Source organism: Podarcis cretensis, assembly GCF_951804945.1.
Source record: "Podarcis cretensis genome assembly, chromosome: 6".
Classification (NCBI taxonomy): Eukaryota; Metazoa; Chordata; class Lepidosauria; order Squamata; family Lacertidae; genus Podarcis; species Podarcis cretensis.
Genome location: NC_137175.1, coordinates 96,956,508 through 96,982,167, shown reverse-complemented (window position 1 = coordinate 96,982,167; position 25,660 = coordinate 96,956,508). Strand labels below are relative to the sequence as shown.

The 25,660-nt window shown below is 45.4% G+C and overlaps 1 protein-coding gene across 2 annotated transcripts in view; it reads left to right on the top strand.

Moving 5' to 3' along the window:
- BRINP2 (BMP/retinoic acid inducible neural specific 2) overlaps positions 1-23,689 on the top strand; it is a 98,163-nt gene extending 74,474 nt beyond the window's left edge. For both annotated transcript variants that reach the window (XM_079981327.1, XM_079981328.1), the window contains exons 3-8: positions 2,296-2,486; positions 7,710-7,909; positions 12,326-12,431; positions 14,075-14,311; positions 19,671-19,893; positions 21,247-23,689. In XM_079981327.1, the coding sequence (XP_079837453.1) occupies positions 2,296-2,486; positions 7,710-7,909; positions 12,326-12,431; positions 14,075-14,311; positions 19,671-19,893; positions 21,247-22,360 (2,071 nt within the window). In that variant the 3' untranslated portion in view covers positions 22,361-23,689. The remainder of the gene's footprint in view (positions 1-2,295; positions 2,487-7,709; positions 7,910-12,325; positions 12,432-14,074; positions 14,312-19,670; positions 19,894-21,246) is intronic.
- The last annotated feature ends 1,971 nt before the right edge of the window (positions 23,690-25,660 follow it).

Here is a 25,660-nt window from a genome sequence, read left to right as displayed (position 1 = left end):
ATTGGCCATGCCAGGCGGGACTGATGGAAGCAAAGCAGTATCCAGAGCATCACCTCTGTAGTTGCATCAAACCCTTTAAAAGGCAAGCCAATGTTGTTGTGGTTTAGCTTGACAACCGTAACATAGGACGAAGCAGATGTGTAAGTCGTCTTGTTGTTACTCTTAAGTGGTTTTGCTTGCTAGCCTATTTTATCCTGCCTTGGGGGAAGGAAAAGAGTAGCCGTGCAAATATATGCCCTTTACCCCTTTTATAATTTGGGGCACTTTATCAGATCTACAGATTGCCAGTGTTTACTGTGGTGTATAGACTGCCTTGTATAAATCTCTCTAATGTCCTATCCATCTGGAAAGCTGGTTCATACAGATGGGGTATGGATCAGAAATATTCCTTGAAGGAATAGGATCAAACTGATGTGAACTGAATTCCTCCAGCACTCTTGGCCTAGTGCCACTATGTGTTTCCACAAGCTGCTGGCATCACTCATTTCTGGTTGTAGCAATCAGCGTTGCTGTCAAGGTACTAGGCACGAAAATGAAGTCTTCAACAGAGTTGCCATCACATTTGTCTGAAACAAAAATATTGATGGGAATTTGGAGGTTCCTGCTTAGGCAAAACATCCAAGGAATTCCTAAGGAAGCAATAAGAATGTTTCAGTAAGACTAAGGAAATTTATTGGTAGTGGTGTTCCATACATCTTTACCTAAAGCCAACCAAAAACACAATTGCAGGTTCTCAGTCGAACTGTTATTGTGAATGTTATCTTCTGCCTCTTACCAGCGTTGCATGTCCTGTTTGGGCTGGTGAAGCAACTCTCCACGCAGTGGGGAAAATGATAATAGCTGCAAAATTTAAATGTCCAGGTGAATTTGGAGGGCTCAGGGGGAGCAGATGAGGAATTTTGAGGGAAGGGGGGGGGAGGAAAGGAAAACAGAAAATAATTTAGAGTGTGGCTCTATGTTTATGCAGAAAAGTCTAATTGAGCTCAATGGGACTTAATCCCTAGTAAGTATACTTAGGTCTGTAGTCTTAATTGCATTTTTTTCAGGGTGTTTTCTGTAAACCCCTGGTTTTCAGAACACTTTGCTTGTAATATTTTCAGTTGCTGTTGTTTATCGTTGTTTTCCGGAGATGTCTGTACTGTCAGGTAAGTAAAGTGTGTGAATTGGTATTACATGTTTGTGTGAGTTGGATCCCATCTTGGAAGCATCATACATACAAGGGTGTGGTGAGAAGTATTAGCATAAGAAGCTGCCTTATACTTGGTCCACCTAGCTCCGTATGATTCATTTGATTCAGAACAGCTTTTCAGTGTCTTTGGCAGGGCTCACTTCCCCCTCTGGAACATTTTAAATTAAGCCTACAATCTTCACACTGCAAGGCCTGTGCTTAAGATTGGATTCATACAGAAACCCAGAACACTCAGAATATTGTGCAGAATTCTCTAGTTCTTCAGGCTTTCTGTCTTTGTGGTAGGGAAATCGGTGAAGGAAGAGGTGGACCGTAGAGACTAGTGTGCAACTTGGTCCCCATCCCTCTCCCAGTCTCACTTGAAGCAGGACTGGCCTGAGGTGGACTGAGGCAGCCATCTTGGGGGGGGGGGGTCGAATCCCAAGGGGCAGTGCCAGCCCTGCAGCCAGAGGAGCAAGGAGAAGCAGTGGCTTCTGGTGAGATCTTGTGAGACACTTGAATATATCACCATGCCTTCTCACTTCTCCTGCAACCCTACCACTGTTGCCACTGGGGAAGCAAGGATCAGTGGCTGCAGCTTCTGGGTTCTGGAAAGATTTCACAGACCTCCCACTGGGGGCCAAAGTCACACAACCCCAGTAAGGCAGTGGGGAGGCAGCCCCTGTTTTGCCTCAGGCGTTGAAACAGGACAGGCTGCCCCTGAGTTGGAGGGTGAGCATTTCAAGCAGGGAGCGTCTTTTACTTCTGGGGGCGCCTTGTGTGTTTTAGAAACCTGGAAAATCAGGGTTCCGAATTGTGTCAGGGAGCCCCCACATGCATAGGAGGCTCCCCACTTTGGGACGTCACCCTCCAACTTGTGAGGATGGCTGGAGTGGTAATGGAAGTGGAACTAGTGTGCTTGCCCCTGTTGACCCCCCCTCCCCATGTGTATACTTAATTCACAACAGTCTGTATTTGAGTTATCTTCAGAGGGTCCTTTATCCCCTTATTCCTAGGTGCTGGAAACGTGCTCCTTTTTTATATTAAGAAAAACCAGGCCTGGATCCTGGATACAGTTATAATTGTGCTTACTTTGCCATTACTGTTTTCTTGGCTTTCTCCTCCAGAGAATTTGCTCGCTGGAAGGTGAATAATTTGGCATTGGAAAGGAAAGATTTCTTCGGCTTGCCTCTGCCCCTGGCTCCAGAATTCATCCGCAACATTCGCCTTCTGGGGCGTCGGCCCAGCCTCCAGCAGATCACCGAGAACCTGATTAAAAAATACGGGACCCATTTCCTGCTCTCTGCCACACTTGGAGGTGAATGTTCCTCTTTCTTCCCACGTGTTTTCTCTCTTAAATTCAAAAACTATAGTCTTCAGCCACATCGGCCGAGTACCTGAATTAAAAGTGTTGTGTTTTTATATTAAAAAATGTGTTCCAGGCACACCAATATCTCTGTACTACTGTAACAGTTTTATTAATTTATTCAGTTGTTTGATTTATGTCCCACTCTTCCTCTTCAAGGAGCTCAAGGTGTGTATCGGTTGTGAGATTGCAGATTGTCAACGTGGGAACAAAAGCCCCTCATCGTGTGTAGGCAGAATTAAGTTGCATTGAGTTCAGTGGGGCTTACTTCCAAGTAACTATCCATAGATGTGCAGTCTTACAGTCCCATGCACTGTATCTTTACTTGGAAGCGGGTCCCATTATACAGTGGGGAGGGGGGTCGGTTACTCCCAAGAAAGTTTGCAAAGGATTGTGGCCATGCAATTTGATTCTATTGTATCCATTGTACAAAATGTCCTTGCTGTGCCAGAGCCTAGGCTGGTACCCAGTGCACAGTTGGCCATACAATGGCAACCATCAAACTGCAAGCAATGTGCCTGGTGGTAATGCCCACAACCCTCTTGAACAGAGTCTACGACGATAGTTTTGCGACCCTCCAAGTCATGGCACCTTTCCCTGGCAACAGTTACAGTCATACTACATCACCTGCCCCCTGGTCATCATAGTGCCACATCTCAGCAGACTGACACGCAGCCCACAGGCAGCTGTGCCATGAGTGTGTCGCAGGCAACTCTTCGCAGCTTCGTCAGCAAGGGGAATAAGAAAAAGAAAGATCAGGCTGAACCTCACGGGAGGCCTCTGTGCTGGCACCACAGCTCAGCAACCAATAGTGCTGCTCATACAACAGGCTTCAAATTGTTCAAATTCCTCTTCCCAGCCCAAGCATTATGGCCACACACGTATTTTCAGCTCAAGGCAGAACTGGCATGGAGAAGCAGCCACACACTTCAAAGCCTGACGGAAACAAACATTGACTCCAGAGTCTTTTACACAAAGGTCAACATGGCCCTTTTGCAAAGTTGTGCCCTCCATATGTTTTGGACCACAACTACCAAAGCCAGCCTAGACCGAAGCTTAGGGAAGGTGAAGTCTGAAATATCTCTAGGGCAGCAGGTAGGGGAAGGCGGCCAAGAGCCCTACACTTTAGCACAGCTTCTGGGTACTACTGATTTCTATGCACATATATTTATGGGCACTCAGTGGGGAGTTGAATGGAAAAGTGCAAAGGTGGATAAAACTGGCCTGGCATGGGGAAAACCCAAGCTCCTCACACTCAAGAGCCACTCCATGACTTCTTAGTCACAGAGGTGGGCATGTATCACTGCCATCCTGGCTTTGGTCATATTTTGTTTTGCTTATTAAAATCTATATACCATTTTTCATACATAATAGCCAAGTGGTATACAAAAAAACCATACCAATAATAATAATAAAACTCAAATTAAGTCAATGGTAGGAAGCTAAAAGGAAATAAAATCCAGCTGGCCCTACAAGGTCAGGAAATGCCTCCACGAATGTGTTTTCTTCAAGTACTGAAATTGCATTTGGAGCCCAGGCAGTTCCACAGGAAGGCTGCCGCTACAGCAGTGTTTCTCAAAAAAAGTTCTTTGGACCACACTTTTGGAATAAAAATTGGCTCACACCACACCAAATTTTTAATTGATAAAAAATACACCTGAAAACAAAAAGAAACAACTCCTAGCAGCACTTGATTTATAACATAAAACACAACTACTTAAAATATCATCACAGGGCATCCGGGAAGTATAAAATAATGCAGCTACATAACAACATGAATCCTTCGTGAACTATAATATTGGATTGTTCTTGAATCTTCCTGCCGCATCCTTTGAGAAGTGCTGCAGTGAACCTCTGCAGGTCGCAGCATTGCCAGGTTGGCCTCATCCAACGATTTTGGTGGGATGAGAGGCACTTTGTCTGGTAAGCTTGATCCCCAATGCATTGTGTGCATCAGCACAGGCAGATTACAAAGAGGCCCCCTTGGCTCTGTGGGAATGTTCATGGGATGCAGGAGAGGATATATTGTGAGATTATATCCTAATCCAACTTGTGCTAACAAGTTCCCAAAATATCAGCAGAGTTTATAGACATTCCCCTTTAAGTTCGCAACGGTAACGTCTGCACAGGTTCGCTAGAACCTCTATAATAATTACTCTGGTAATTTCCCCTTTTGTTCCCTCTTAAAATACAAGACACGACACAGTCTTTATAAAAGTATAAAAGAGTTTACTCACGTTCTGTTCACAATATGATCCCAGAAGGCAGACAGCTTTAAAAAGGTTACATACACTTAGAATCTATCTTATAGGAAGATAGTACTGTCCTCTCTTGGCTGAGAGCCAAGAGGGCATGTTGCTCCTTCAGAAGATGAAGATGAGAGAGAGAGATATGGCTGCCTGCCCTGTGCTTTTATCATTTACCTGCACAGGTGAGGCCACACCCACCTCTGGTCACGTGCAGAGGAAGTCCATCCCCAGGAAGTTTACCTGCTTGCTAGACAGACATCCCTCCCCATGTTCTAACATGTACACTCTAGGAATGTTGTCATTGACTGCTCCTGTGTTTACATCCCACACTTGGCTCTGTGGGACAGCACAGATTCCATAAGCCCAAGGACCAGGCCTTCCCACCACTAACTCTCCATCAGACCAAGCACAAGACTGTGGTCCAAAGCAGATGAAATGTTTACTTACCATGAGAAAAGCCACAATGGGCAGTCACAGGAGTTGCTTAGTCTGTTCTGTTTTTGTACAGCCCTCCCAGCCTTCCCATAACAGCCCTGCGCTGGGGTCGGCTGAGAGAAGGCACATTGCCAAAGGTGAGGGAGCTCCATGGCTGAGCTGTACCATCCTGGCTCTTTGTGGTGTTATGATGGGCTGTTTCTCTTTGCTGAAGCCACCCGCACTCTTCTCAGTCTTCCCATGTGTCTCCCCATGCCTCTTGTCACACCGAGCAACTTTGGGAACCTCATGTGGGGCGTTGGGGTCCGCTGAATCGCCCTTTCCCCAGAATCTGGCAGCAAAGTTCTCACACTAATACAAATTGGCGTGAAGACTTTGTTATTATTGATTAAAGTCGTAGTTCAAGGCAGGGCTTAAAGTAGCGGTATGGATTTTTAAAAATCCATAAGTCATGTCTACTAATAGCAACAAAACAAGCTTGCCAGACAGCTAAAGACAATTAGTGACATTTTGCTGTGCAAATGACCAATTGGCTTAAATAATACCTCCTCACTTGCCAAGGCTGCTTTTTCCTCTCCCCTCCTTAGTCTGAACGTGTGTTTTCTGTGTTTTGATCTTTTGTAGGTCTATTAAAAGTCCACTGTGGAACTGCTGTTGACATCCATATATAGAATTAGCATGTTCAAGTTATAAATGGATCTGATTGTGTGTGTGTGTGTGTGTGTGTGTGTGTAAATTGCCTAGAGGCAGGAGGATATCCTTAGTTTTAAATGTGTTTGTGGAAGGGGGGCTATTGTTTTGTTGTTTTGGTTTTAATTATTTGTTTTTGTTTATCTTGTGAACTGTCCTGAGATCTTCTAATGAAGGGCAGTATATAAATCACAATCATAGCCATAATCATAATGATTGTTAATTTATTCAATGAGAGTTGGCTTAAATGGACCTTCCATAGAAGACACCTAGGGTGCTTTATAAAGCTTGAAGTATGGGCACCAACAAGCATTATGGGGCTCAGGAATTGTGTGGATCAGGAGTTGGTTCATTCTGCCCAGTGCCACCAAGGGGACTGGTCAAAGGAAGGGATGGCAAGCCTAGAGTTGGAAGGGGTCACAAGGGTCATCTAGTCCAACCACCTACAGTGCATGAATATTTTTGCCCAATGTAGTGTTCAAACCCACAACCCAGAGATTAAGAGTCTCATGCTCTACTGACTGAGCTTTCTATGTTTCTAGAACACTGCTGGAATAGCCTAGAATCCTCTTGATCTGGAGAGTCAGGTGACAAGCAAGGAGCCAATCAGATGCCAGTCCCTGATACAGAGCTTTTGGATTTGCCGTGTTCCTCTGCTAAAACTATCCGTATAGTTGAGGGAGGAAACCAGGTTTATTAATTTATTAAAACATTTCTGTCCCATAGCTGAAAGTGATTTCAAACAGACAGACAAGTTCAAAAGCCTGGTACAAGAAGTGTGAAAGTAAATAAAGAGGTAGTTCTCTTAACCTCTTTAGGGAGAAGGTTCTAGAATTTGGGAATGATCAGTGAAAGTTCATCTCTTGGCTCTCCCTGTCTGGACCCGTCACAAGGACAGCACAGTTAGTAAGGCCTGCTGATTAGCTCCCAGTTGGTGAGTGGGTTGTATAAAGTAGAGATGGTCCTTGAGGTAGGAAGATCTCAGGCTATGCAAGGCTTTAAATCAAACTGGGCATGGGAACCAATTGGTGACCAGTGTAACTGGCACAGAACAAGTTGAGCATGGACTTAATACTCAGCACTTGTTGGGGGATAGACAATACCATTCTGCTCCAGTTGAAGATTCAATGTTACCATCCAGGGCAGCCGCATCTAGTGTACATTGCAGTTGTCAAACCAGGACTGGATTAGAGAAGAGGTAATGGATTACTGAAGCAAGGTCTGATCTGTCTAACCCAGGAGTGGTTGGGACATTAGCTCAAGATGGGAAACTATGCTCTTAACAACTCTAAGCTGCTTCTTCAGAAGCAGTTCTGAGTCCCGATGTTCAGATACAGTCACAGGGACTCCATAAATCACCGGCAGGCTAATGCCCTCCGGATCATACCCTACCAGTATTGCCTCTGTGCTGTCACCTTTGTGGGGCTAAGCTTTGACTCACCTGCTAAAGGTATTTGCCCACCTGTGGACTCCAGATATGGACTGGTGACCATTGAAGGACTTGAGCCAGGGGGAGTGAATTAGCTTTTGGGAGATTGTGGGTGAAGCGAGTCTGCCGGAAAACAAAGCCGTGAGCCTCACATAACAGACAAGGAGAGGCAAGGGGTGATCGTGATGGGATGGTAGTCAACTTTTCAACATTTTCCAGGGATCTGGCTCTGGTTGAAGCTCTCCTGTGAGATGTGCGTTTTGTCCCTTCGTTAAGCTGGTGATTGGACAGTCACCCAAAAGGGACACTGAGCCCAGAGCATCTGAGTCCTGATGTGCAGCTCACTAAACACTGTGCCTCATGCCTTTGCAGGAGAAGAGTCCCTGACCATTTTTGTGGACAAGCGCAAGCTCAGTCGGAAAGCGGAAGCCGGCGGCCTGGCAGGAAGTGGTGGGAGCAATGCCACCGTCTCCTTGGAAACCCTGCACCAGCTGGCAGCCTCGTACTTCATTGACCGGGAGAGCACTCTGCGGCGCCTCCATCACATCCAGATAGCAACAGCTGCCATCAAGGTAACCCCGGAGGCGAGCCGAAAGGCAGGGGGATGTTCCGTAGCACATGAAGCCGTTGGCTTCCAAGGCATCTCTGTGTAGAGCATGTTGCTGCAATCTAGGCCTTGATTGGGTCACCACTTCAGCATCAGGAGGAAAAGAGAGAGAGCAGAATAGGCCACAGATTTGCATAAAACATGCATGTGCGAACTTATATGTGAAGGTGTAAATTTAGCAGTGATAACTATGATGCAGTGCTACGTGTCGGTACATAGGCCCCCTATGCAGCTGCCCAATTCATCTGATTCTTCCTCTTCTTTAATAATAATTTAATAATATTTTTAAATTTATATCCCGCCCATCTTGCTGGGTTTCCCCAGCCACTGTGGGCGGCTTACAACATATAAAAACCCCACAACAAAGCATCACATATTAAAAAACAAAATAACCTATACAAGCAACAAATAAACCAATAAATCAATAGAAACCCATAATAACAATAACAATAATAAACAGTTCACAGTTATACCCAAATTAAAATAACCGCCAACCCCAACTAAGCATTTAAACAACATCAACCCGACAAAAACAAAACAGAGGAACCAACATTAGAAACATTTTAAAACATCTTCGAAAGAGGGGGGAAATTGCCCAGGTTAAGGTTCCACATGAAGAGGCCTCTGCTGTTACTGGGAATGAGTGGGAGGGGCCCATGTTTGCTCCTCCCCCTCATGCACACCATCTTGGACTGGTTTTGCTTGAGAAGTTTTGGCTAAACTTAGGACTTGTAACAGGGGTGATTTGCAGGGAGCAAAATTTGCAGAGGGTTTGTTATGGGCGGCAGCCGCTGTGGCCAAAAATGGTGGTAGCACTGGCTCTTGTCCCAGGGCTCAGTGCCTGTCATTTCTCAGAATGAAACTCAATCATGAGGTAGTTTGCTTCCTGGGGAGTGGAGGAGATGGCAACTCTTGCTGTTAAATGCAGGGGAGCTTGTGCGGTAGCCGTCATTCCTCCACACCCCAAATGCTCTGCTGGGAGGCCACTGCAGAGGAGGAATGAGGAAAAGAAGGAAAAGAAACTGCACAGCTAACACTAATAATAATAATAATAATAATAATAATAATAATAATAATAATAATTTATTATTTATACCCTGCCCATCTGGCTGGGTTTCCCCAGCCACTCTGGTTGGCTTCCAACAAAATATTAAAATACAATAGTCCGTCAAACATTAAAAGCTTTCCTAAACAGGGCTGCCTTCAGAGGTCTTCACACAACCGATCACTGAAAAATTGCCTTTCTGTCCTATTTTTGCTGCTTGAAGTTGGAACTGTGTGTGTGTGTGTGTTTGCTTTTGTGGGGGTGTGGTGGGGAGTAGAGTATTGCATTCCAAGATATGAGTATGGGCTGTGAGTATAATAGAGAGGAGGTTTGGCACTGGTTATTACTTATATCACAGTAAACACAGTATACAGAATGTCCTTTTTGTTGTTGTTGAGGGTGGTTTATTGTGCATGGGATAAGCAAGATACATACCACAAGGGACCCTTGGAGGATTCACAGAAAAACCATCTCACGCTTTTGAAGGGTCCACATCCATCGGGGCACGTCGTCTTGTATGAGGGATGGAGCAGGTTTCATTCTTGCGGTGAAATTGTCCCCATTAAACGGAGGAAGGTAATGGGGTTGTGGGTGCTTAGCACACCGCCAGCCCCTGTTGATCCCAGGTATAGAGGAGCATTCAAGTCTGCTCCTTTCTGTGTCATCCCATTCCAGATGTGGTTCCTCCGTCACATGACAGTGTGGCAGGATACTGGAAAATGGGAAGTCTCCTACATCCTAATCATGACCTCGCTCTTTGAGTGCAGATCGTTATGTAACCAAAATGGCACCATCTTCCTATGAGATGGAGAGATCAGCAGGGCTTGCAGATGTGCAAAACGTATTGGGGGGGGGGAGCCCAAAGGGCAGGGGTCAGCAGTTGTTTGACCCTGCGAGGGCACTTGTTGATCAGCCTCACCCAAGACTGCACCCCAGAGCCAAAGTCAAGAAATCCCTTTCCCTGGAAGAGTGGCAGATGAAGGTGATGGATTATATGGAATTAGTGGAAATGACTGGCAGAATCTGAGATCTGGGAGAAGAGTTGGTGGAAGAAGATTGGAAGAAATTTAAAGACTATCTGCAGAAGTATTACAAAATTAATGAATGTTAAAATGATGTTGGATTGAAAATAAGTGGTATTAGCAACAAAGTTAAAAAGAGTATGCAAATAAGTGAATTGATAATGGGTGAAAACATAGAATTTTGATACGTTAAGATATAGAGTTAAGATAAATAAAAGAGGGTAAGGATTTGCTGATCTGATTTTGTAAATGGGAATACAAAAAGGGAAGGTGTGAGGAGGTCAGGAAAATAAGGATATGAACTTTAAAGTTAGCAAAAGAATAATGGTTGTTTTTCTTTTTCTTATTTTTACTTTTACTTATTTTTTGTGCTTTGTGTATTTTTCTGTTTTGTGTCTTTTTCTTTTTTGCTGTATTTTGTTAAAAACTTTAATAAATATCTATTTTTTTAAAAAAAGAAATCCCTTTTCCAGCCCCACTAACTGATTTTCTTTTCCTTTTTTGGGGGGGGGGGCAGGATTCCAATCCCCCAGCTCCCTCCAACAATGTACTGCAACAGTCAAACTCAGACCAGAAAAGACGCTTGTTTTCCTGTTCCATTTCATTTTGTGCAACAACTCTGCTTTTATTCCCCCCCCCCCCCGCTTAGCCACTCTCCCCCTGCCTGCCTGCCTGCCCACCCGCCCCATCACATATGCCTGGATTTTAATTTGCAGGTTGCTTAAGCAAGGCTGCCATCCCTGAGACCCAGCTCTGCAATTATAAACCTATCGCTTTAGTCAGCCTTCCCATCTCCCATTCCACTCCCCCCCCCCCCGCCAAGGAAACAGGAGGGGCAGCAAGCAGGGAGTCAGACCACAATTGGCGCCTTTGTGCTATTTGTGGGAAATCGGCCATGCTAATGATGGTGAGCTTTCATGGGGGGGGGGGGGCGGTGGCTAGAGGCAGGACTGTTCTCCATCAGCAAGCCAATTACTGCACAATTATTCCTCCTTTTTAGAAGCAAAGTGGCCTCTTGCATTCTCATAAGCCTGGAGTGCTTGGCTCAAGTTTTACTGTTTCAAAGCTCTCTCTCTCTCTCTCTCTCTCTCTCTCTCTCTCTCTCTCTCTCTGTTTTGTCGCATTTAATGTCACTTTTTGTTGGATTTCTGTGTTTATACACCCACCCACAGTTTGAGGATGTTGAGGGTAATTCAGTGTAAACAGGGCCAGCTCATGAGGTTTCAATGTCCAGTGTAGAAAATCCAAATGTCCTCTCCCCCCCTCCCCCGCTAGTTGAACATGGGTCCCATCCACCAGCAATGTTTTGCCTGCGAGGCTCAATTGAAACAAACATGAGCTGTGCAAGAATCCACACTCTTCCTGTGCTTCTCCCCTTCATTTTGATGAGACGTGCACAGGAGACAGTCCTGGTGGATTGTGCCCAGTGGCACATATCTCTCTGTCTCTCACTCTGCTGGCCTTAACGGCACACAAAATCTGCTTCCATGCTTTGTCGTAGGACCGCTTCTGTGTGCAAAATGGCTCAAACCATACGAAACTCAAACCATACAAAATTGCAAATCAGTGTATACAAGCAATTATGCCTGGCTTAACCCCAGCTCCCGGCAAGCCAGCCTAAATAGTAGTTTCAAAATATCCCTGGCTAAGCTTCTAAAGATTGCATGATTTCCCTCCATCTGAAGCTTAAGTCTTGTGCACGTGGAGATACACACTTTCGCCTTCTTGGAACGTGTTTCTATCTCTGCCTCTCTGTTCACCCCATTGTTTGTGGCTTTAGAGATGACTACTAAAATGTGAGGTGGCTAGGCTGAAGTCACGCTAACGCTCATAGTTAACACACACACACACACACACACACACACACACACAATTTCTTGGAGGACTTGAATGGAGGGTTTTTGTTTAAGGACCAAAACAAATGCAGTTGTGAGGAGGGGGTGGTGTGAATGTGAGCAGAGCAATAGAGGATCTTGAAAATACATGGGGTATTTCTCCACTGGGAGAAAACCAGCCTTTTGGGAGGGTGAGGGTCAAAGAGAACATTGGGAAAGGGCTCTACTTTCCAGGTAGAATGGTAGAATTGTAGAGTTGGAAGGGACCATGAGGACTGTCTAGTCCAGCTCCTTCAGCAGCTGTCCCATATGGGTATCGAACCTGCAACCTTGGCGTTACTAGCACCAAATTCTGTCATCAAAACATATGCACACAATTCAATCTAATGTTCAGAGCACGTATGTTAAGGATGGGCAAAGGTCCTTTTATCTTTGCATTTCAGTTGTTTATGGTAAAGCTGCCCTCTTCCATTGCTTAGGTCACTGAAACCAGAACGGGGCCGCTTGGCTGCAGTAACTACGACAACCTGGATTCTGTGAGCTCTGTTCTTGTCCAGAGCCCTGAGAACAAAGTTCAACTTCTCGGTAAGGATTTTTCTCCTTCCACCTGCCTGGAATTGCATCCACATTATCCCACTGGACACTAACTGGGCTCATCTTCTAACTTGCTCACAAGGTGGAAATAGCAATCCTAAGTTAAAATGCATTTGTCTTGGTGTGTTGCTTGCTCCTGGCTCACAATCTTCACCTCCTTTCCATGGCAGAAGGCCTCAGAACGGGAACTGAGTTAGATCACCCTGAGTTGAAGGCTTAAGCCCAGCTGCCATGGCTGGAACTGTTTCCTGGCCCAAGGCAGATTCTGCACAGGGATCCCTTCATTTATATCTGTAACTTACCTTCAGCTCTGATCACACTCAGAATCAATCAGAGGATGCACCTTTAAGTCAAGAGTTGGATGACTTATGACTGCACCACATACACAGAAACAAAGTTATTTGAATGTGTGTGTTCTTTCATTGAAGAACACACAGTGCTTGTGTATGTTACAGGGGTAAATTGGGGTTAAATACTGAGGATTCTGCATATTTTTATGAAGATGTGGAGAAAATCCATAATCAATAAGAACCAACAAGAAGTTTGGAATATCATCCATTCAGTGCTTTTTAAAAACAAACAAACACACTGATGGATGCTATAGAATCATGGACCAAAGACATGAAGTACATCATTTTGTTAATATGTGTTGCCTCCAGTAAATTTTGTATATTACCCATGCAATGTTCCGTCAGGCAACTGGGCTAGTTTTGTCTAAATCTTGCTGAAGATAGCATATTCAGACAGAGGCCATGTCCAGTACTTTTCCATGAGGTCCATTTTAGCCAGAGAAGCTGGAGCTTGCCTGCCCCTGGGACCATCTGCTGCTCTGCTGTGGAAGTCAGAGTCCTCCCTTAATTCACCTTCTTTTGATGTCTGCACAGTCACCAGAGAGCCAGTGTGGTGTAGTGGTTAAGAGCAGTAGACTCATAATCTGGTGAACCGGGTTCGATTCCCTGCTCCTCCACATGCAGCTGCTGGGTGACCTTGGGCCAGTCACACTTCTGTGAAGTCTCTTAGCCCCACTCACCTCACAGAGTGTTTGTTGTGGGGGAGGAAGGGAAAGGAGATTGTTAGCCGCTTTGAGACTCCTTTGGGTAGTGATAAAGCGGGATATCAAATCCAAACTCTTCTTCTCTTCTTCTTCTTCTTCACCAGGGCTTGTCCTCAGTCTCCAGCCAACTCACTTTAAGCATGTGCAGGTGTGGGACTTTTCAGTATACGCACAAACAGATAAAACTCACAAATCAATGGAGTTATGTTCTTTTGCAACATCTAAAGGGCAGATATCATGAAAGAAGCCATTGTTCCATAGGGTGTTCCATAGGTCGAAAAAATCTGCTAGGGAAGTGAGTGTAGCTCTTCGGTTTCCATACGGGGTGCCAACTTGAATAAAATATTGTGGGGGCCCAGGTAAGCCCCGCCCCACGTAATCAATCACATGATGCGGTGCAAGCACACCATTTGAATGGCAGTGCCCATCACCTTTGGGAAGGCCCCTCAAATATTTTATTGGGGGGTCAACACCCCCTTGGCCCCTAGGAGGTGGCTCCTAAGTTTCCATAGTACCTGTTTTTCCTTAATGCAGATATGGCTGAGCTGAGGCCTGTAATGTCTCTGCCTCCTTTTCGCAGGCCTGCAAGCCCTGCTGCCCGAGTACTTGCGTGAACGCTTTGTGGCTGCTGCCTTGAGCTACATCACCTGCAATTCGGAGGGGGAGCTGATATGCCGAGAGAATGACTGCTGGTGTTACTGTGGGTTCGGTTTCCCACAATGCAACTGCCCCGAGGCTGACATCCAGGCTATGGAACAGAGCCTTTTTCAGATCCAGGGAGTTTGGGAGAACCACAACCAACAGTTTCGGGAATCAGGTGAGTTTGGGAAACGTGGGTCTCATGGGGAACGGGACGATGGGTGGATGATTGCCCACATCCAGTTGACTCAGCAAGGAAGGAGGATGACAGGTGACTGAGGCAAGCAGCCGTTCACTGTTGCACCTCTCTTGTGACAGCCTGGCAGAGAATGCAGATGAGCCGGAAGACGAAGGAAGCAGTGAAGGCAGGTCTTGTGAGATGCCAGCCACTGCAACAACCACAAGAAGGGCAGGCAAATTTACTAAGTGAGCCAGAGAAGAAGTAAATTAACAGCAGTGGCTTTTCCTAAACTTTTATGTTAGAAGAAGGTAGACACAGCATTATTTTTTAGAGTCGTGGGGCTAATTCAAATGTGTCATCAATGTGTTCAGTACAAATAGATCTTTTCCAGTCCCCAGGTTAATTCTGCATATTTCCAGCATGGTCAGTTAGAAAAACAAAATGTTCATGATCATACTACAAGAAAAATAGCTGTTGAGAACAGCTTAAACATATAACCACTAAATCGGTGTATTATAAAACCAAAAATAAATTGATCAGAAGATAAGTATGAACCTTATCAAGGCAAATAAATAGATAAATTCACATGCAAAGCAATTATTTTAATAATAGCTGAAGAAGAAGAAGAAGAAGAAGAAGACGACTCATCTGCTGATATAATTTTCAGTTTTAAAAAAAGTGCTTTAAAGGTAGCTGAAATCATGAAGAAAGTCTGCGGGGAAAACACTATTGGCTGACAGGAGTCTTTCATCACCCCTTTGTTCCTGCAGCTACTGCTGAACGTTTGAAGCTATTTTGTTGGATTTTTAGGCCCCCCACCCCCCACCCCCGGTCCTTTCATAGCTCTCATGTCACCTGTTAAGCTCTTAGGTGAGCAAATTGGAGAAAGATGGTAACTGTTCCTCCAGCTGCTGTTACTCATTGGGCTTCCTCCAGTTTTTCCTGACAAATCTGCTGTCACTTTGTGTGGAGCACAAAAGTCTTTTTTGTGTGTGTGCTTTTCAGCAGGCTTTTTGAGGCTGAGAAGTTTTCAGCCCTTATTTTGGTGGGAGATATGGAGGGGGCCAGTAGTGATGTATGGAAGTGAGAGCTGGACCATCAAGAAGGCTGATCGCCGAAGAATGGATGCTTTTGAATTATGGTGCTGGAGGAGACTCTTGAGAGTCCCATGGACTGCAAGAAGATCAAACGCATCCATTCTTAAGGAAATCAGCCCCGAGTGCTCACTGGAAGGACAGATCCTGAAGTTGAGGCTCCAATACTTTGGCCACCTCATGAGAAGAGAAGACTCCCTGGAAAAGACCCTGATGTTGGGAAAGATGGAGGGCGCAAGGAGAAGGGGACGACAGAGGACAAGATGGTTGGATAGTGTTCTCGAAGCTACCAGCATGAGTTTGACCAAACTGCAGGAGGCAGTGGAAGACAGGAGTGCCTGGCGTGCTCTGTTCCATGGGGTCACAAAGAGTCGCACACGACTAAACGACTAAACAACAACAAATGAAGGGGGCACCAAGGAAGCCCTTCTTCACCCCCACCACTAAGGATCTGGGGAGGGTGGAGAGGTGGAGGACAGAAGGCAAGGGAAGGCACTGGTTGTACTGGGTGAATGCAAGACTTCTGCAGCTCCCAAGAAAGTGATGGCACAGTCATCAGGTAAAGGCAGGAGAGAGGCAGTAAAAGTGCAGCTAATTGGCAATAGCTGGAGCAGAGTTCCACTTCCCTCTGTTCTAAAAGAATTCTACTTGCTCCTTCAGGGCTTGCAGGATTTTGAGGCATGACAGATGACAGCAAAGCTATAAAAAATGAAAAGAAAGTAAGAAAGAAACCCAATAGAAGCCAAAATCTTAGTGATAGCTGGGGAAACAAAATGGGGAGGTCCTGCCAGCCAATGCTGGCAAGGAGGAGTAGAGGCTGCAATCTGTGATTTTGCAAGGCTAACGTTTTCTTGGAAACGGTGAATTCTAAAGTAGCAATCCTTGTTCTTCTTATTACTGAGTATGTGATTCAATGGTACTATGGGGCTGAAATAAGTGGCATGGCGTGGGTTGCTGGCGCCCAGGGCGGGGCAAGTGTTGCGCCGCCTCCAATGGACCGGGCAATGGTCCCTTCACCGACCAGTGTCTAATCAAGGGAGTCTCTCCTTGCAAACTCATCCCAACCTGGGAGCAGAGATAAGGCACAGAAACACGAAAACAGGAACACCACTGTGTTGCCTCGCCCTCCTGCCTTTGCAGTGAGGCACTCTGGGCAATGCACGTGGCTCTGGCAGTGCTTTCTGACCTTCCTCTTCAGTGGGCAGCAGCGGCACCCTCCCCTCCCTCCCAACTGTCCCAGGGTGTCCCCTCACTGGACATGAGGAGGAGGAAGAGGAGGCAGCAGCGCCACCCCAACCCCAAAGGCCCAGCCTGGGCAGAGCTTGCTTCCCGCAGCTCTGGCCTCAATGAGGGAGCTTGTTGTGGGAGCACCTGATTGTGCCCCCTCAGAAATTTGCACCCAAAAGAGTCATGGCTCCCTTGCCCTCCCATGCTATGTTGTGGGCCGAAATGAAAATCTGAAAGTTAACAGAACTTGCCATTTCTTTCCACAAACAGAGGTTGATTGGAAAGAGATAAGAGGAGTACAGTAACTCATACAGGGAGACAGTGGACAACCCTCCATCACGGAAGAGTGGAGCCTTGCAAAAGGCACTGGTTATTAACATAATCCTCACACTTTTTTGGAAATTAATCTGGGTTATGAGTGGAGCTGGGCTGAATTCTTAAAAAAAACATTTGAACTGTAAATTTCTACTTTTGTTTTTTAAATGGTATCTTAGTTTTCTATTATTTACCGTATTTTTCGCTCTATAAGACGCACCAGATCACAAGACGCACCTAGTTTTTGGAGGAGGAAAACAAGAAAAAAAATATTCTGAATCTCAGAAGCCAGAACAGCGAGAGGGATCGCTGCGCAGTGAAAGTAGCAATCCCTCTTGCTGTTCTGGCTTCTGGGATAGCTGCGCAGCCTGCATTCGCTCCATAAGATACACACACATTTCCCCTTACTTTTTAGGAGGGAAAAAGTGAGTCTTATAGAGCAAAAAATACGGTATATGGTGCCATCATTTCGCGAGGTGCTTTACAGAGCAACAGTGGCGGGGGCTGGGGGAGACAGGCCCTGCCCCTTGGAGCTTACAGTCTTAAATTCAACACAGGAGGGAGCTGCAAAGCGAGGTGGATGGAAGGATAACAGAGGAGGAAAAAGAATATATTCAGTTCAGTTGCACATGTTTGGGATGGGCTGATGACATTTTTATTCACCGTAAATATGGGTTAATCTAAAAACAAAGTTAGTCAATACTATAGCCTCAAATACAGGATACTTACGGAGTTTATAAAAAGTGTGCGGACATCCCAGCTCCTAAAACAAGAGACAAAATATTGGATTCATCTTCAATAACATTAATCCGACAAAAATTGTTTTTCCAATAATTTATTTCCCAATACTGTCTGAATTTCCAAAGAATGTCAAGGTGATGGTGTGATACATATATATATATATTCTTCCTTTCCTACAATCTAATATGGGATGTCAGATTTAATAAATCTGTTGTAAGCCAGCAGTTATTTCACCACGGCTGTATGGCTGGAGATTAACGCTGCCATCCTGTGCACATGGGGACTGTCAGCGGCTGAAGGAGAGGCAAAATAAGTCAAGGCTTCGCAAGGAGAGGCAGCCTGTAGCTCTTGCCTCCCAACGTGTTTGCCTGCAATCTCTTCCTGTCTCCTCTGCTGGTGTCCATGGGCAGAGCCCAGCTTATAGGTGGCGTTGGGTGCGGTGTATCACGTGCAGTCAGCGTCTGAGCCTATGCATACAAGATACAATCCAAAGAGCTTAAAAAACAGATGAAAACAAAACAGAAAACAGCAGATACTGTATATTTTTTTGGGGGGGGGGGGAGACACACAGAGAGAAACAAAAAAAGATGCCTGTTCACCCAGCTGGGAAAGTCTGTCGGGGCAAAAATTTCTTCAGTTGTTTCCAGAAAGTAGGTGTCTGTTGTGTCTTGACAAGGAATGTTGCTCTACAGAACAGAAGCAGCGATTGTAGAGAAATGCAATGGTTTTCCTAGAATCATAGAATTGGAAGAGACCATGAGGGTCATCTAGTGCAATCCTCTGCAATGTAGGAATTTTCTTTTGCTCAAAGTAGGGCTTGAACCCACAGCCCTGAGGTAAGGGTCTCCTGCTCTACAGACTGAGCTACCCACTCTGTTCTATATTTGCTATATAATTTAATCAGTCCCCCCCCCAAGTATTTCAAAATACGAAATATTCTGAAATAGCAATTAATGGGAAACAACCTTGCGTTCACTTCTGTCATCCTCACTGTGAGATAGTGGTTTAAAGACACAGTCCTTCCCCAAATGGAGCGTTAGCAGAGAATATATATATCACTGCTGCATAATTTGCCTCTGAATAACAGATACCAAAATGTACTGGGAAACAACAAGTAACTGCGTTCACACCTACCTGGTTTTGCCTGTTGCAGTCTAGGTTGATGCTGGTGCAGCCCTCTATTTTTGCATTTTTCCCCTAGGGTACAGCCAGGTCGTTCACACACCCTCAAGCTCCTTCTGCATCTTTTTCTTGGAGCATCTAAGGCAGCCTTTCTCAACCTGTGGGTCCCCAGATGTTGTTGAACTACAACTCCCATCACCCCCAGCTAGCGAGGCCAGAGCTTAGGGATAATGAGAGTTGTAGTCCAACAACATCTGGGGACCCACAGGTTGAGAACCAATGATCTAAGGGCTTACTCTCCCCAGGGCACCACCTGCAGCCCTTTTTTGCTTCTGCTGAGAGAGTGCACTACGGGTATGTCACAAAGTGTGGCATGGAAGAGTCTCTGCATAGAAGAAGCATGGATAGGGAGAGGAGGGCTGTGCTGTAGCCCAGTCTGCAACCTGTTTGTTGTGAAAAGGGAGAGAAGGATTAGAGTCCTAGGTGACTCATAGAACCATAGAATTGTGGAGTTGGAAGGTACCTCAATGGTCATCCAATCCAAGCCCCTGCAATGCAGGAATCTCAGCTAAAGCATCCATGACAGAGGGCCACCCAACCTCTGCTTAAAAACCTCAGAGGAAGGAGATTCCACAAGCTCCTGGAATCAAATGATAAAACTGCCCCATTTCCATTGTTATTCAAGTTTGCTGTGTGCCAGGGATTTTTTTCCCTTGGAGGAGCCCCAAAGCAATACAGTCCAGGTCAAGATTTACCACTTGGTCCTCTACCTTCTTAAAGGAGTGATGACTTTCCAGGGGTTGAGTGTTGCTTTCCAGTGTTATCCTTCCTGCTGACATCCTGTTCTGTCTTGGCAGATGAACTACAGTCCCTGGTGAAGAAGTTCCCTGTGGACCACTTCTTGAACTTAACAGCCATCTCCCAGTACTGGGCAATGGATCCTGATATTCAGCACCGCTATCAGAAGTTGGGCAGCACCTTGAAGATGCTCTCCAAGAAGACCCATCGGATTGTCCGGCGTCTTTTCAATCTGGCCAAACGCTGCCACAGGCAACCTCACTTCAGACTTCCCAAGGAGAGGTCTGGTATATTTTTGGGACAGCTTTGCTTGGGCACAATCCAGTACAAAGATAGAGATGCCTCCAGCCCACTATGTTCTGTGTGCTGAAGCATGTCTAAACTCTGTTTGGATTGTGGTCGTTGCCTTTTGGAGTCCAAGTGGGAAGGATCTGTCATGGGAACTAGTATCTGATATGGAATCTGAAGCCCCCAAGAGGCTTAGTGATGTTCTACATGTTACACAGACTGGGAAGGAGCTGCATACATACATACATACATACATACATACAGATAGATGATAGATGGATAGATGATAGATAGATAGATAGATAGATATAGATAGATAGATGATAGATAGATAGATAGATAGATAGATAGATAGATGATAGATAGATGATAGATAGATAGATGATAGATAGATAGATAGATAGATAGATAGATAGATAGATGATAGATGATAGATAGATAGATAGATAGATAGATACAGATGATAGATAGATGATAGATAGATAGATAGATAGATAGATAGATAGATAGATAGATATAGATAGATGATAGATAGATAGATAGATAGATAGATAGATAGATAGATGATATAGATGGTAGATGATAGATATACACATATACACATGCACACACACATCACTGCCCATCTGAAGGAGCCAACAGCTCCCCTGTTCCCTGACATGCCCCCAAACTAGGGATTGAATTATGCAACCCAGGAGCTGCTGTATACCTCAGTTTCATTGATTTCCAGGCCACAACTGCCAATGGTAGGGTTGATTTTTTTATTTTTTAACAGGAGGGCAGGATCCTGGCCACCCCACCCTGCACCCTCCTCCCCAACTTAGTGAGTCTAAAATAATAATTAACAAGAGTAATTGTTTCCTATTTATGCAAAAGTGCAATGCGGACATTTTAGCTCAAAGCCTGCTGCTCACACTTATCATTTCCTTTGGATCACGACTGATTCCTTTTTCCTATATGCGGCACAGAAAGGCAGGGGAAAAGGGGGCCAGCTCCTTCTCATCCCTAGAGCAGGCTTCTCCCATAATTACATAAAGGGATTTCAGGTGACTGAGTTCCATCAAACACTACCAGTCACTGGCAACTTGCCAGTTTACCACCTGCGGAGAAGCTTTCATAATTACAGAACACATGCATGCATCCCTCTCAAGTGGAATTCCAGCCCCCTGATTTTCTATGTGGAAAGTGTGTATACTTTATGCAGTACTAAGGTTTACTGCAGAAGGATTTTGCTTTCTTTTTTAGGGGGTGATTGAAACATGGGAAATGGTTCAGACTAATTATACACGTCTTTGCTGTGTTGATGCAAAGTTAACTTTTCATCTGCTTTGTGCCTTCTTCTGTCAGGCCCTTGACCTACTGGTGGAGCCACGCTCAGTCCCTCCTCTATTGCAGTGAGACCTCTGTGCCAGGAACGTTTGTGGAAGAAAGCCACAGCTGCAGCTGCCCCCATGACCAGCCCTCCTGCCAGGGGACTATCCCATGTGCCTTGGGCGAAGGATCAGGATGTGCCGCCTGTGCAGAGGACAACGCCACCCAGTGTGGGTCCTGCAACTATGGCTACGTGCTCACCCTGGGACTGTGCCGCCCAGAGGTGGCCGAGTCCCTGGAGCACTATATAGGTTTGGAGACTGACTTGCAGGACTTGGAGCTCAAGTACCTTTTGCAGAAGCGGGACAGCCGCATTGAAGTGCACTCCATCTTCATCAGCAATGACATGCGCCTGGGGACCTGGTTTGACCCCTCCTGGAGGAAGAGGATGCTGGTAACCCTGAAGAGCAACAAGTACAAGCCAGGTTTGGTCCACCTCATGCTGGCCCTCTCCCTCCAGATCTGTCTCACCAAGAACAGCACCCTGGAGCCAGTCATGGCAATCTATGTCAACCCATTTGGGGGCAGCCACTCAGAGAGCTGGTTCATGCCCACCAATGAAACTGGCTTTCCCGACTGGGAAAGGACTAACGTGGATGCCTCTGGCCAGTGCCAAAACTGGACCCTCACTTTAGGCAGTAAGTGGAAGACCTTCTTTGAGACAGTCCATGTCTACCTGAGGAGTCGCATCAAGTCTCTCAACGACAGCTCAAACGAAACCATATTTTATGAGCCTTTGGAGATGGATTCTTCCAAGAACCTAGGCTACATGAGGATTAATAGCTTGCAGGTTTTTGGCTACAGCCTGCCCTTTGAGTCTGATGCCATTCGGGACCTTGTCCTCCAGCTGGATTATCCGTATACTCAAGGCTCTCAAGACTCTGCTATATTGCAACTGATTGAGATCAGGGACCGGGTAAACCGCCTCTCTCCACCTGGGAAAACCCACCTTGATCTTTTCTCTTGCTTGCTCCGGCACAGGCTCAAGCTGGCCAACAATGAGATAAGTCGCATCCAGTCCACCCTGCAGGCCTTCAATGCCAAATTGCCAAACCCAGTGGAGTATGAGACTGGTAAATTGTGCAGCTAGCCTTGGGAGTGGGGCAGGGCTGTTCTTGTAGCTCCCGGAGGGGAAGACTGGGGAATGAGAAGCCGAGACTTCCAAAGGCCTTACTTTCATGCCAGCCGTGCTCTTCGGCGAGACAGCCAGCTGCCAGCCTGGAAGACTCCAGCGTTTGCAGACTCTGTGGCACCAAACCTGGGGATGAGATGCGGCACAAATCTCTGGCACGACAGCAGCTAAGAAGAGACCAAATGGCAGGGCTGCTGCTGCTGCAAACGTCTTGCTTCAGTTGCGGAGGAGTCTGCCTTGCATCCTCTCTTTTCTTGCAGGCTGCGTTTGTGGAGCATGCAAGAAAATGTACAGGCCCACGAAGAAACCAGGAGATGGAGACATAGAAGGGAGAGGGAGAGAGACATGACCGAGGGCTGAACTTGTGGGAATGGCACTAAAGACTTGGCCTTTGTGATCTGGTCAGCAGCCCTTAAACACACGGAGAGAGGAGCAGCAAAAGGATTGAACGAGGATTCTGTCAAGTGCTTCGAAAACACCCACTTAGGAGAACCGTTCTTTGGCCCTTGCCTCCCCTGGCGCAGTTTACTTTTGTATTGTTTTTATGGGTGTTTCTAACAATGTCATCGCCTTTACATTCTCCGCATTACTTTCTAAAGCTGCCACCCCAAGCACGCTTTCATGGACATTAGTGGAAGTCCGTTTCTCGCACCAGTGAAACTTGTTCCTCTTAAAGGAATGAGTTTAAGAACACAGTGCAGAGCCCTGATTTCAGCTGCCTGACCGCCACCTGGGATCCACAGTTTTGCTTTGTTTCCTTATCCACCCCTTTGGGGTGAGATCTTTTCAGTAACTGGTGAGTGGTAACTGGTGAGGCACATGAAAAGTGTGCCTAAATTGCCCCTTTCTCTCAACCATCCCCAGGGAACATGTCACCCTCTTCTGTTCCATTCACATCACATGGTCCTGTCACAAAAAGCTAATTTCACCAGGGGGGAAATACACTTTTGAAGAGTGTTCCCAGTGGCACACAGGCAGTTTTTAAATGGGTATTCAGAGCCCAATTCAGAGCCTTTCAAGCGTTTATTTATTATGTATTGGTTTTAACTGATTGGCTTAAAAAAAAAAGTATTTCTGCTTTTGCGTTTTTTAAAAATTTGAGTGGGATGTTCATTTTCAGTTGACTCCTCCAGCTGAGTTACACATCTTATCCAAGCGTTTGTTTTAATATATTTTGTAAGGGGTGGGATGAGGGAGAAATTGTTATGTTATGTTTTGGTTTGGTTTGGTTTGGTTTTTTTGGAGGGGGAAAAAGGGAAAGCAGTAAACAAATCAAAATTGACTAAATGGCTTCTTTAATAGTTGGAGTGTGTGTGTGCAAGTGCAAAGACATTTGGGTGCAAAGAAATATGTCTTCTTCTCTTCTTCTTTGGCAATCACTCGCAGCCGAGTAAGATTGTCTTCCATAAACACGGTTTTAACAATGAGTCTGTAAGTGACTGTGGAGGCCAATTCTGGATCCACACGTCCTTCCACAGTTGGGATATTGGTTTCCGGGCGGGAGTTGATCACGGTGTGGATTTGCCAAGCGTGCCTTCCTCTTAACACATTTCTCCCTCACGTCTTGAGTTCAAATATCTTCAAAGCCCATGACACCTTTGGTAAAGGCTGTTCTCCAACTAAAGCGTTCGCAGGCCAGTGTTTCCCAGTTGTCAGTGTTCATACTACATTTTTTTAGATTTGCCTTGAGACAGTCTTTAAACCTCTTTTGTTGACCACCAGCATTACGCTTTTCATTTTTAAGTTCGGAATAGAGTAGTTGCTTTGGAAGATGATCTTCAGGCATCCGCATAACATGACCAGTCCAACGAAGTTGATGTTGAAGAATCATTACTTCAACACTGGTGATCTTTGCTTCTTCCAGTACACTGATATTAGTTCACCTGTCTTCCCAAGTGATGTGTAAAAATCTTCGAGACACGGTTGATGGAATCTTTCGAGGAGTAGTATGATATGATATAAATATGTAGTATGGGGTAGATGTGTTTGCAAATTTACACTCATGCAAATGTTTATTCCAGCAGAAACTTGGGCAGTGAGGCACCTCGCCTCTGAACTGTCAGTTTACTGCCCCCTAAAGTAGTAGAGATGAAGTTGTTGCTGGAGTAAACTAGCACCATTTGAATGTAGGAGCACAACTTTACCTTTCCAGGGAACTGATACTGAATGTTGGGCACTGGGTGAAAAATGTAAAAATAATGATAAGGGAGCTAGATACACAGTGTATCCCACTATTTTACCAAGAAGATCAAGGAGGCATTTTTTTTTAAGCCTCAAAGCAACCTCTCTGGTAGTAGGTGACATTGAGAGTTGCCAATTTATCCACAACCATCTGGTAACATTTTGCCAAAGCAAGTAAATGAATGTTCTAACAGCCACCTGATCAGCTACAGTTTTATGGCATGTTCCAGGCCTAATATGAAAAGCCAATGAGAGTCTTGTGGGAGGAAAAAACGAAAGCCTGTGACCCATGAGTGTGGGGTACATAATAAAAGAATTAGCAGCATGCCTAGATTCAAAACACAGGGCTAAACTCACTCTCCAGCAGGAGAGAGCCCTGAGTAGCAGTAGAGTCACAAACACAAACAGCAGTATAGTGTTAGGAATATAGGTTGCTTGACCCTTTTATCCCATTTAGTCCACTTGCAAACAGTGCTCCTCTCTTTCTACCCCTCTTGCAATGAAGAGACCACACATTGTTAAGTTTTAAAAGCTGTACTTACAAAATTTTCCAAATGTCAGATTGATGCATTTATTCGAGCATCAGCAAGGAGAACACAGGCAGAATATTATTGAATAGAATAGACAACACAGAAACATAATTTCAAACACATGCTCTGAGCTTTCAAGCTCACTTAGGCACAATTACATGACAGAGGGAGAGGGAACAGGAAGAGAAGGCTTCACTTCCTCCCTCATCAGAGAAGAGGGAGTGTGACCTAGCTGAGTCTAGGAATCCAGCTCTGTTGTCTTAACCCCTTCATGCACCAACTAGCACTCATGCCTATTTATGTTTGACTGCAATCTCCCACAAGCCCCACTCCCAATTGATTCTGTGGCTTGTCTTACTCCCTAACCACCACAATATGTAGCAGGGGCCAGAATGCAACCCTGCTGTCCTGTCCTGTCTTCTGTACTCTGCTGTATTCCTGCAAGCTAAACTTCACCTTCTCTGAGTTGAAGCTATCCCTGAGAGATGCTGAGATTAGCAATTAAACAGCTCCCTTAGCTGATGCCGGAGGACCTAACCATCTCACA